The sequence below is a fragment of the Vipera berus genome (assembly GCF_964194415.1).
Source record: "Vipera berus genome assembly, chromosome: 3".
NCBI lineage: Eukaryota > Metazoa > Chordata > Lepidosauria > Squamata > Viperidae > Vipera > Vipera berus.
The window spans coordinates 58,713,981-58,727,180 of NC_138204.1; the positions used below are offsets into that span (position 1 = coordinate 58,713,981).

Here is a 13,200-nt window from a genome sequence, read left to right on the forward strand (position 1 = left end):
AAGTAATACATTTGACTAAAACAGACAAATTGGTCCAAATTGAAGTAATGGTTATTTTTACAGAAAGTTATCCACTTTTAATTAACAAATACTATCATCCGGCTATTTCATTACTATGAGTAAGATAACCAAAAGTACAATTTGCCAGCATCAAACTTTGCCATTGGAATTTCAAAAATAAAAAGTTTTTTTGCTTTTATGCTGTAATATCAACTGTAATATCTCAAGTGGAAAACACTACAGCTAACTTTTAAAGGACCTACTCAGTAAGGAGATGAATATATATTTATGCTAAGATCCGTAAATGCAAACATGCCCTTTTATTTAAGGTAAACCCTACATTGACATGCAGTTGATGCCATTATGATTTACTACATGTTGATGTGCCATTCATTCAAAAAAACCCAGAATGCAGCACCAAGACTGATACTGCAACTGCTTTTCTGATGTGTGCATGATTTTAAACATTATTCCAACACCTAATGCAACACAGAACAGTTCATTAAAGGGAGTTTTACCCTAACCTTCTACTTTGAATATTATAATGTGTAAGCTTTGAGGAATTAAAAAAAACCTGCTGAATGAAATTATCTAATCATACTACTAGGCAATATCTGGGGATGGGGAAAATATGTCCCAGTATGCTTTAGGTATGTTTGGCAGGCAGATGTGCAATATGAAGTTATAAGACTCAAAAGGGTGAAATCATAACATATCAGTTGATCTAAAAGTGTACTATCACAGATTTGATTTTTCCTTCATCAAAATGGTTACTTCTTTTTTTAAAAAATGTTCTTATCTTTGTCTTGTAGTGGAGGGGGTTAAGCATCTACGTTCACTTTTGATTTTAATTCGGCGAGATCAATGAATTCTGCTGACTTCGTATCTGAAGTGTATCAGCTGAAAAGAGGCTACATGTTAAAACCTATGTTGATTAACTTTGAATTAATGAGTTTTTAACAACAAATACTTTGATAGAATCAACAGATATTGCTATCTTATGGTAGAGAAGGTCACTAGCTCTCATGCCAAAGATATAGTCAAATGGCTTCCCAATTTGTGCCCATTTTACTGGAGGCTGTATGTCAGCATTCTTCAGAATACACTCAGATAGCTGTACCTGTGCTCTGGAACTGACTGAAGAAATCAAGGTGGCAAGAGTCGCAGGCCTAATCCTAATGCCTTTTGTAGGAAAAAAAACCCAACTGGCCCTCAAAAAATAAATAAATAAATAATAAAATAATAAAATAAAATAAAATAAAAATAATAAAATAAAATAAAATAATAAAATAAAATAAGATAAAATAAAAATAAAAATAAATAAATAAATAAAAGGAAAAGATTTCTAGAAGAAAAGGAACTGCTTAGAGGTTAAAGAAAATCACAAGCCAAGAAATGGGAAGAAACTGGATACAACTGTAGAAACGGTGGCTACGTGACCGTTGTATGATATGTGTGAGTTCCGGCACCTTTTTCTTTTACAAAAAAAAAGCACTGAGTAGCTATATAAACTAGGATGGATGGATGGATGGATGAATTAAATAGAGAGACAGACATAGAAATAGACATAGATATAAAAATTACAATCCCAGGGTGACTCACTGCATCTTTTCTTTGACTCCAACAGTCAGACTGATTTTTTTCCTATGGTGGTCCAATTCCCTTCTTCTGTTCTTTGTACCTTCTGCATTTCCAAGATTTCTCACTTACTTCTGTGGACCTTCAAGTGCATCAAACAGGTGACGCATTTGGGAATAACTGAGAAATCAGTGTGGGGGCTCGTTAAAATTCTTTAATGAGATATTGTGTTCATAAGGCAATTTGGTATTCACTTCCACTCTGAAAGAAAACCCTTTCTCCAACCTCAGCTGGCACACTCACTAACAGATAAAGTCAGGACTCTTTGAACTCAACATCTTCACATTTTCTCTTAGGAGAAACTGTTAACAGAATACCTATCTCTAATAAAACTGGAAACAGCCTATATCTAAAAATGCTTTTAATGACACTTGGCTATGGTGACCACCATTTGATGTTTAGTTTCTAACCGATTAGGTGCATCCTTCCATTTCACATAGTGATCGTTCTTTTTTTTTTTTGTAAAGGTTATGGTCCTGTCTCATAGTTTAATGAGGCATTATTCATTATTCATTGTTTCAGCTATTTAACCTCTTGCTCCCTTATCAGAGTAGTGTTTAATATGTTCAGGGATATCCTTAGGTGTCGGAACTCCGTTCTGAGTGTTCTATGAGAAAAAAAGCCCTGTAGCTACTCATCTCGCAACTGCAACTGTGACTCCCTATATAGTTTATATGCTTTGGTGCCTGGGCAGATTTGTAGGTGTCAGATGATAATTGTGATAGACAACTATGATAGACAATTTCTACAATGTGGAAATAGTGCAATCTTTAGTACCACATAAAATCCTTATGACAGTTGTTGCCTTTCAGTGAAAAACTATGGACATAATGCTATCCCTATGAAAAAGTCAAAGAGGGCTCAAGTTTTATTCCTAAACTGTTTAATTATGTTATTAGCTACCAGAACTAGTCCATGCAGGCAGTCTGGAGGGCATTGTTTGAACTGTTCTTGCAAATTAGAATGTGGAAGGAACTGATTACCAATTAAAAAACACCTTACTAATCAAGTTATAAAATTTCTTTATTTTGTTTGTTTGTTTTGGAAAATTTATATAGCCATCTACTCACTCATGGCGACTCTAGGCAGCTTACAGAAAAATGTTAAAAAAATTAGAGTAAAAGGAATTTGTACTATTATAAAATACACTATTGGAACCAGCTCCAACTGACACATTTCATTTGCTTACTGAGAAGTACCAAAAGCATTCCTATGTTTTTTTCCCTTTTGAATTATTATATGCATGACAGACAGCTGAGAGAAAAATCCCAAACCTATTACAAATGCTACCAAATACATTTCGAAAATGCAGGAGACCTTGGACTAAATGAGAATATGAAAGAAAGGGCAATAGAAAATGCTATATGAATAAAATACTAAGTTATGAGATTTCCACCTTGAACATAAAAGTATTTCTTTTGCTTCTTTCTAGTACAACTGACAAGGACTTAGTATAATGTAGTGCACTGGGTCCAAATTATGAAATATTCATACATGGAAGATGGTCATCAAAATAAATCTGGCATATTAATTATCTGGAAATTTCTGGGAATGGTGGTTGGTATAGACAGTTAATCCTTAAGTTCTCAGGTGAGATGTTCCTCCAACTCATAAATCAAAATCAACAAAAGTACAATGGGGCTAAGCTATGTGAAAAAGTGTTCAGAATTTGAAGCTCACCTTTGCTCAAGCTTCAGTACTAAACATCCCAATTCTTCAGAGCTCTTCATATTTTAATGAAGATGCACACATTGGAAATGAGAAGACTTGAGCAGGTGCCACCCATAGGCACAGCCTAATAGCAATCAGTCAGAAGTTACTACGTGAGAAATTATATACTCAATTATGAAGCACGAATACAGCTATTTAAGTAGAATAGCTAAGGTAGAATTACTATTTGGCATAAAAGCTCTTCACCCATGAGGCTCTGAGATGGCTGCAAGCCATCAACAAATCCACGGGTCACGTGTTGGTCTTTAACACTTTAACTCTATCAATTCAACACTATGTATGACCCAAGTAATGAAATATGATGGCAGATTATTTGTCCTGAATTTAAAAAGGTGCTGCCATTTATGATAAAAACTTTATTGAAAGTAGCTAAACTTCCAAACAGACCTGCAATCCAAAGTTCAAAAGAAAGGAAACACATCTCCAAAAACCTTGTAATAAATCTAATGAAAAAATGCTCCAAGTTTCAGAAACAAGTTCAGACAATACATCCTTCTCCGATATACTAATCTTCAGTAGCTCATACCACTAGACCAGAGGTCCCCAACCCCTGGTCCGTCGACCAGTACTGGGCCACGGCATACCAGCAACCGGTCCGCACAAACAAGCAAAGCACCATCCGTGGGATGCAGTCAGCACATAAAACCATGCCCCCTCCGATCCGCAGAAAAACCTTTCTCCACGGAACCGGTCCCTGGTGCCCAAAAGGTTGGGGATCTCTGCACTAGGCTATTTGGGAGCTAAGAAAAGGATAATGTGGTAGAGAAGAAGCACCAGCTTTCTCATCCGGATTTGAAAATAAGTTTTGACAGAATGAATCAGTTAGTCTTCTAGCTGTGCTTTATAAAAAGGATTAATGAGGGAAGGGAAACATTGTAGAAAGCAGCTCTGTCCTTGGATTAGAAGAGATAAGATTTTTGTTTCAAGGGCCAAATTAACAGCTAGGAACACAGGAAAGCGGAGGAGAGCTGGAAGATACTGAGAAGCTTCATGTTGTGAGAGAATAATTAACAACTTTGCAAATTAATGGCTAACAGCCAAACAAACAGACTTGCACATCTGTGAGCCTCCCTCAGAAGGTATATCTCCCTTGGAGGAGCTAGCATCTCTGCAAACTATGGACAACTGAACATCAAACAGATTGGTTTGCAGAAAACCCCAGAGGCTTAACTTCAAATGGAGCTAACTTGAACTTCTAAAAGTGAGGAAACTGATCTCTGTTTTTCATATGGACATTTTCTTTTGTTTAAAGCAATGATTTTAGATTAGCACTGAAGCTTCCGGAACCTGGTTGTTCCCTCTAGGGAGAAGGAAGGAGAAAAGATAAACCCAATTTCCTTCTTAAAGCTTAGCTGGCGCCATTGTTTACAGATCTTGCAGACTATTTGGGGAAACTCCTAATTCTACCTAACACTATCTGCATATATAGTATTTTTGATTTTTAAAAAGCTTTTAATTGAAGAAATACAAACATGCAAGATAAAATGAGGAGCTCCTAAACTCTACATTTAAGCTATAGTAGTATTTTTAATCAACAGCCAATGTCTTGATATCTTTGAAGATTTTTGTTCAAAAGTTGCAAAATAGCTAATTAAAATAAAATGTCAGTGTAAAAATTATCTATGAAGACTGTAGCAAAAAGTCCAGAACCTATATTATATTCCATCATTCTAAACAGCAGTAAATTTTTAATCAAAATACTGAAAACTGCAGCTATTAATATATGAAAAGACTTACTGTTAATCCCTATTTTGTTAGTGTTGTAAATCAATAAAATGTGTAAAAAAAAGTAAGCAATTTTATTTAATTTTTCTCACTTACAATACTAATAACCACAACCAGAATATTATGAGACCCCCCTTTATTAAATATTAATGAAGCAAGATATTTGAGCAAATTGTATCACTGGGTCCATGAATTTATTCTATAGTATTTAAAAATATTTGTCCATCATTTACTTACTGTTTTAAAAAATGACTGAAATCAGTTTATGCACACAATATTGGCACAAAGTTCAATTACAATAAAAGACAATACTGAACTTACATGAACATGTTATATGTATAGGAACCTTTCAGAAAAGATAGCTTGTACCTATTTAAATATATAATAGAATGAAAGATAAGATTATCAGAAGTTACTGGAAGCCATATTCATATTGTCTTTACTTTCAATACTAATTGTAGAGGAACATAACAAGGAAAAGGCTAGTTTGTTTATGTTAGGCTTACTACAGACATGGCTAATTTCTGTGGGATTAGAGAGCTAGTTTACACATCCCTCTAGTTTAAAAAAACTTTTTCTTAAATTCAGTTCCTGGTGACTTCACAGCCATGTTCATACAGTTTTCCTAGCAAACAGTATAGAAGTTGTTTGCCATTGCTTTCTTCTTGGATTTTTTTTTTTACTCTGCATATAGTCTGCAGCTCAACTAGATCCTGTAGTCTCCCATCCAAATACTAATCAGGAAAGTGAATGCTAGTGGGATAAAAATGCTATATTTACTCTAGGCTCCGAGAAGAGTGGAGAACGGTCAGGTAATTAAAGCTATTGATACTTGATTCTTGCAATAATTGCCTCTGAGCAGATTGTATTTGTTGACAATATTTTATTTTACATTGAAGACCTCCAGAAGACAAAATGTGGTATGCCAAAAATAATGCTCATTAAAAACAAGGATTGAATACAACTGACTTAAAAGTGATCACCAACAGTTGAAGACTGAATCATTTCCTGAAGAACCTGCCCTCAAACAGCAAACAGGGACAAATTCTGTCACATCTCCTATCTTCTCTTTTAAGAGAAGCAGAGGTCATAGAGTATTGCAGGATCCCTTTCAGACACACCTGGACATGGGATGGAAATTGCACTGGTTGCTCCTATCCTGTGTGTGATTTACGACGGGATCTGGAGAGAAAAAGCCTAATCCTTTTGATCCTCCTGAATTTCTGAACAGTCTTCAATATCACCTGTTGGGATCAGAGGGATTGGTCTGTTCTTTCTTAAGTGAGGGGCTTCAGTCGGGTGTGTGGGTACTCCAATGTGGGGTATTCTAGGATTCAGCCTTCTCATATTGTTTAATATTGACATGACGTTGCCAGAGAGATTGTCTGCTGGCATTAATAAACTATGTATGTATGTATGTATGTATGTATGTATGTATGTATGTATGTATTCCATTCCATCTTTAGCTCTGGGCAGGTTTGAAGTTCCCTAAGAGGAGATTATCTGCAACAGGAATCCTTCCGAACTTGCAGCTAGCTCCTGGAAGAACCATGAGCCATTGCTAGCTTCAGTTGGTGTGCCAGCTGAGACTGTTCTTGGAATGAGAAGCACAAGTAACAGTATTTTACATCCTTGTCACCTTGCAGTTGTACTACTACAGTTCACTCTACATTGGGTTAGTTTTGAAGATCAGGAATTATACCTGGTAAAAAAATGTGATTGCTCGTAATTAGTAGGTGAGAGCTATTATAGCCAAGTTGCATCTTTAATATGGGAGCTACACTGGCTACAATTTCCCAAGTACAATCTAATCTATTTACTACTAAAATTCTCATGTCGTACCTCAAATGGTTTAGCATACAAGATATGTCTGAAATCTGAGACCATGACTCCCGCAGAACTGAAATTTGACAAAGCTGAAATTGCTTCAGTGCTGCCAACCACTCAGATTCAGAAAATCAGTCTCGCCCTAATTCTCTCGAGGCCAGTGGGCTGGTTCCTCCTTTGGCCTCTGGAGATCACACAGGCCAGTCCCACACTAGCTCTCAGGAGGCTGGGTGGACTGGTCCCACCACTGGCTGCTGTAGGGCAGTAATCTGCAGACATGTTAGCAAGAAGTCAAAAATGGCTCCCACTCCCATTGCTTTTTTCCCTCCCATTGTTTTTCTTCTTTTTCGTATTCTGTTTCTCTATTTAGATAAGGAAATATCTCTGAAAAGACAATCTAATGGGTCATGGATTGTCTCTAGTGTCTTATATAGGCTTCGGTCCTGGGCTTTTTTGACACCATGTAAAATCTGCTCATTCTATTACAACAAGCAGATTTGAAATTATAATATCCTGCCATTTGGGAAAGAAGTAAGATAGGTTCCCAAAAACGATACGCCTTTGAGATGGCCTTCAGCATCTGGAACATTTTGCCTTCCATCTTTGAAATTATAATGGCTCCCTTCCAGTTAAAATTCAGGAAGTTAAAATACTGCTGTTTCATATAGTTTTTATGGAATAAGCTTTATGCTATGTTTGAATTCTAAGTGTGTTACCTGGTGAATTTTTATAACAGGTTTTGTTACTTTTTGATATTGATAATTGATCTTCTCATTCAATAATTATTAGTTTGTATTCTACTGTATTTACTTCACTGCATTGTAGGAAGCTTTTAGTGTCAGTATTTGAAAAGGCATGCCACTTTTGTAAATAAGTAAATTATGTCATCAGCAATGCAGATTGCTGTTCTGAAGTTATGCATATTTTTAGTCCACCGAAATGAGTGGAGCTTCTCTATCAGGACTAGATGCATTGATTTCTTGTACATCTCCAAAATCTTCAATTAAAATACACAACAGTTTTCACCTATTAGAAAAATCTTGGAAAAAACTACTATTGGGCCTACATTTTTCAGTCTTGCATTTGACAAAAAATTTGTACAGTGCGGCAGAAGAAACAACGAGCATTATAATAAACTTGTTTGAAAAAAGATGAAGTTGTCTTAGCTATAAGAATTTAAATCCAATAAAGCCCTACTCAGGCATTATTTGAAGTGGAAGGCAATGATTAAGCAGAGAAATGGGGTCATTTCAAGTACTCTACCCCTAATATGGCTTTTTCTAGTTTTCATGGTTACATCATACATGCAGGTATCAGAGGAACAATTAATTAACCAAGACATCAGGAGTGAAATTACTCAGTGTATCTCTGTTCTCCACTCATGTACTGCATTAATCAGTTTAAATTGTGCTTTAAAAAGTCAATTTTAAAAGATTCAACATGTATGTTTTAAAGGATTATTAACAAACATCCTATTCTCACAAATAGCCATTATGATTACTTCCAATATTATTTTCTTTGCTCTGTGCATTTAGTTTTTATTTCTCTTTATCAGATTTATGCACCTAAAAAAACCTTTTTAAGATCTGCATTTCATTTTCCATGAACTGGCTTGTATTAACTATTCAAGCATTTTGTAAACACTCAACAAAGCCCTCTGAAATGCAGAATATCGTGTTCTTTTCTGAAGAAGTCAAATGTTAAACTTTAATAAAACTATCCTGTTATAAATCACAAACTTTTGTCTAAACAAATCAGTAAATGGAATACAAGATCCTAGGGTCTGATATATACTTTATATAATGAAACACTTTCTTGACAAAAGCTCCCCCTCCCACCAAAGCATCTCATATATTAAAAAAATAATAATTTAGCTCTACATTCACAAATAGAAGCATGATTAAAGCTTAAATGAAGACGTGCATTGAACAGACAAATGCTTAAATCTGAATAATTTGCACATAATGAACTTTTTGAAAAAATATTTAAATTTCTGAGAGCATATTATATATGTTCACAGAATGATTGGCATGGGGATGGGGAGTTTGTCTATTCATTAAATAGCTGTTACAGTGTTCATAATCAGCCACACAACATATATTTTACCGGAACAGAAAGAAATGAAGTTGCTCTCCACACTCCTATTCCCCTATCCCCCAGAATGTTCTCTACCCCTCCAATTTACCTTTGTCTTTTTTTTCTGAACAGGTGAGCAAACTTCCAAAAACACTGAGCTGTATACTATCTTATCATTTTTATCAGTCTTCTGAATAGCTACTGCGCCTGTGAGGAGCTCAGAAAAAGTATTCTAAACAAATATGATGCCATAGGCTGGAGCTTCACATTACAGTGTGCCAGCTTCCCATTTTTAATTAAAACAGTCTAAAAAATTCAGAGATCACAAGGAGTTGAAAGGCATTAAGAATACACCTATAGGTACAGATATACCACGCTGCCTATCAGAACTGCAACAATCTACCTAGTTACCTAGCATAACAAGTACAGTAAAGAACCATATTGTTTCACACAGCCATAGGATTGCTGCATACAGATGGCTCTTGCAGAGAACACAATTTCTTTAAAAACCATGGAACAAGTTCCTTGTTCTCATGGATTTAAAGAAACGAGATAAATGTCTGATAAAGCATCAAAATTTGGGTGGGAATAAGGAGGACTCTAATCGCTTGCTCTATTCTTAGAAGCAGCATTACCTGCTCACAGCTAAAAATATGAACTTATAACTAGTACTTTAATGCCACCCTCCATTACCAGCTGTTACATGTTGCTATCTAAACTTGTATTATCCTTAAGACATCTTAAAGTTGGAGTGAACAATGCAAAATTATCCCATGTAGAATCTGCTTCATTTGCATTTTATTTCAAAGAAATACAACTTTTTTTCTCTCTAAGTTATAAAAGCTTGTATCCTAGAAAAACTATATAAATGTAACAGTGTAGCTTTACAATGAATTTTAGTTTTGTTGGATTACTTAGATGCATTTGCAGATAGATCTGAGTTATGCATTGTGATGTGATCTCATTTAAAAAGTGAGATTTAACTGAAATGGAAAGATATATTAAAAATAAATTAAAAATAAAAAATTCTAGAGTTTTAACAATCTGAGTTACTCTAAACTTCTACGGTACCTAATTTTGTTGCCATACTGTACCACAACTCCTACCAAATTCCAAATATTAATAAAATGAAGATGTAAAGTTTATGGCATGTAAGAAAACAGTGAAAAACTGAGCACATTTGATTTAGTGATCAGCAGAATTCTTACATATGATTACTTTTAAGAAAATTCTTCTTAATTCAATGGAACTCAAACACCGAGACTACAATACTATATTAATGAAAGAACCACAGTGATAGTTTTTCAATATCTAGAAGACTACTGTAAAAAAACCCAAATTATAAGAATCAGAGGCTTAAACCTCACTGAAATATTAAAGCACTAATTTTATAAACTTTGGATACCTGAAAATTCTCTTATGAACATGCATTCAGACAGTTAAGTTTTCTTAGTAACCTAATGAATGCTTTTCTCCAGAGAAATGTATGGAGGAGAAACAAGCATCATCACCATGGTTAAAGTCTAAAGTATAACGCTATTACATCTGCTTCACAACGATGATTTCAGTTATTACTTTTGCTTTACAATATGACCACTCCATCTGCACCCCCCCATGAGCAATAATACCAAGTAATGGCAAAAATGGTTTCTCTATTTAAAATTTTTATTTCAATATTGTTTTTTCCTAAACAAAAATGGTGTTTAAGAAAATGTATACAAATACATTTTTCATACTGAGGATTTCATCAAAACAGAAGCTTTAAGAACTGTGAAACTCATAATCTTATTTCTAAAGACATCACCAGAGTCTCAACCAACCTCTGGCTCCTCATATATCTTACTCCTTCCTAGGCACAAAAGAAGCACTATGTGAGAGCAAAGTAAGAATAATACTTCTCAAACAATGGAAATACTCACATTAAATATTATAATGCCTTTAACCGTTTTAAGATACTTAAACTATGATGATGATGATGTGCATCCTTACTTGGTCTTAAAAGCCCACTGAACTTAGAGGGACAGATTTTTGAATAAAGAATCACAGAGTTGGACACCAGATTTCCCCCCCCCCCAGAACACCCAATATAGAATTGAAAACTAGAAAGTGTTAGAAAATAGCAGTATTAAATGTTTACAACTAAATATTTAGTTAGCTGGCACATCAACCAACCTTTTTTTTTTAAAAAAGGTTGCAGCTTAAATTACAGTGTAATGTAGGTAAATAAATCCACTAAACAGAACTTTGAAGGACAGGAAAACCGGACGTCCTAGATTTTGGAATTTTAGAGTGTTTTCCATCTTTACCAGATAGTCTTTTGAAACGGTGACTACAATAGAATAAGAGCAAAGTTTACGGGCTTCCGTTCAAACATAGGGTTTCTCTCTCTCCTCCCCCCCCCCAGCCCCCTTTCAGAAAGGAAAGCTAAAGCCGTTGCACCACTGGGGAAAAGAGAACAATGAACTTCTGCAGATGGCTGACGCTGGGGGTGGGTGGGAAAAAAAGCCTATCGCGACTCTAAAATCTGAACACAAACTAAAAACTGTGTTGTTTTTTTTACCTGGAGGGTCCATTTCGATATAGAATATCAGCTCGGTGGAATACGGCATCATCACTTCCCTCCAGTCCGTATCGTCGCGATCCATATCCCAGACTGTATTGTACATTGTGACAAACGGGCAGGTGGGCGACGATCGCTCGGAGCTCTCTCGCCAGATCTTTTACTTTTTCAACAAAATTTAAAAAAAAGTCTGGCACAGCACGAAAGAAAGCCTAGCCTCCCGAAGCACGTACCCGCGCTCACACACACACACACACACACACACACACAAAACGGGAGGCGGCTAGAGAAGAAACTTTCTTTATGAATAGCTCGACGGCTTCCCTCTTCAGGAAAACCACTCCCCTCTCAGGAAGCGAAAGAAATGCCTCCCCCCCTTTCGATTTCCCCCTCTGCTTCGAGGGAACGGAGCCGCTTATTTCAAGCTTCTTTCGCAAATCCAAAAAAAGATCGGGGGGTGGTGGGGTGAGGGGGAGGCGGTTTGACTAAAAAAAAAAGAATGCTTAATGTGAAAGAGATCAAAATTGGGGAAAACGGAGCTGCTTGGAGGCAGTGAGAAGATGGAGTGGGGGGGGGAGGAGCCCGCGCGATTGTTCTTAAAAAGCGAAGTTTTAAGAGAAGGTGTTTTGCCGGTTAATAGCAAAAGCCTCCCGTTGCTCCCTAAAGCCAGCGAATAGCCACGACGGGCAGCGCCGCCTCGCTTCTCTACCCCCTCAAGGCAAAGCTCGCCGCCACCGCTTCCGTCCCCCCTTCGAAGCCCCGCGCGCTCGGCGGCGCCCACTGCTGCAAGCAGCGGCTCCCGACCGGCTTCTCGCTCCACGTAAGCCCAGCCTCAGCCCCCCGCGCGCACTTTGGTGCTCGGCTACTCCCAACCCCGGCCAGTTTCATTTTAAAGAGGCACCCAGGGCCCCAACCGTCGCTAACCGCCTCTATGCCGGGATAAACCCCGCCTCCGAGGTGGGGAAAGGGAGAGGGCAAAGCGACAGCGAAACCACGCCCCCTCAGTTTAACTCGCTCGTGCTCGGATAAGACATTGAGCCGAAAGGCTTCCTTCCTTCTTCCCCCCCCTTTTTTTTTTTTGCTTCTGGCGAAGTACCCTGGCCGTGCCAGGAAACAAAAGCTGCTAGAGAGCGGGAGAATCGGCTTCCAGTTTTATCTCTAATTGTTTTTGAGATTTCATATGTATATGTATATGTATATGTATATGTATATGTATATGTATATGTATATGTATATGTATATGTATATGTATATGTATATGTATATGTATATGTATATGTATATGTATATGTATATGTATATGTATATGTATATGTATATGTATATGTATATGTATATGTACATATATATATATAGTGCAAGTGGCAGTGATGCGAGGAAGCTATGCCTCCAAGCTGGAGCAGCTGGCGACAGATGCCCCTCCATCACCCGTCTGCGCCAGCTGAACGTATAGCCCCGTGCTCAGCGGTAAAGTTGCCAGAATATTAAGAGATAGGAGACCCTTCTTCCCGCTCCCCCCCCCCCATTTTCTTCTCAGGCAGCACATAAAAGATGCAAATCCCCCCCCCCAAAGTGTCCACTTGATTCCTGTCATGATTTGACAACGCGTAGCAAAGTAAATGGTAGGTTATCTTTCACCACCT

The 13,200-nt window shown here is 37.0% G+C and overlaps 1 protein-coding gene across 1 annotated transcript in view; it reads right to left on the bottom strand.

Annotated features, from left to right (window-relative positions):
- Window positions 1–12,466, bottom strand: part of LOC308664779 (phosphatidylinositol 3-kinase regulatory subunit gamma) — a 44,935-nt gene extending 32,469 nt beyond the window's left edge. Inside the window, exon 1 of the mRNA XM_081322278.1 lies at window positions 11,558–12,466. Coding sequence (XP_081178404.1) covers window positions 11,558–11,663 — 106 coding nt within the window. The 5' untranslated portion in view covers window positions 11,664–12,466. The remainder of the gene's footprint in view (window positions 1–11,557) is intronic.
- Between the last annotated feature and the right edge of the window lie 734 nt (window positions 12,467–13,200).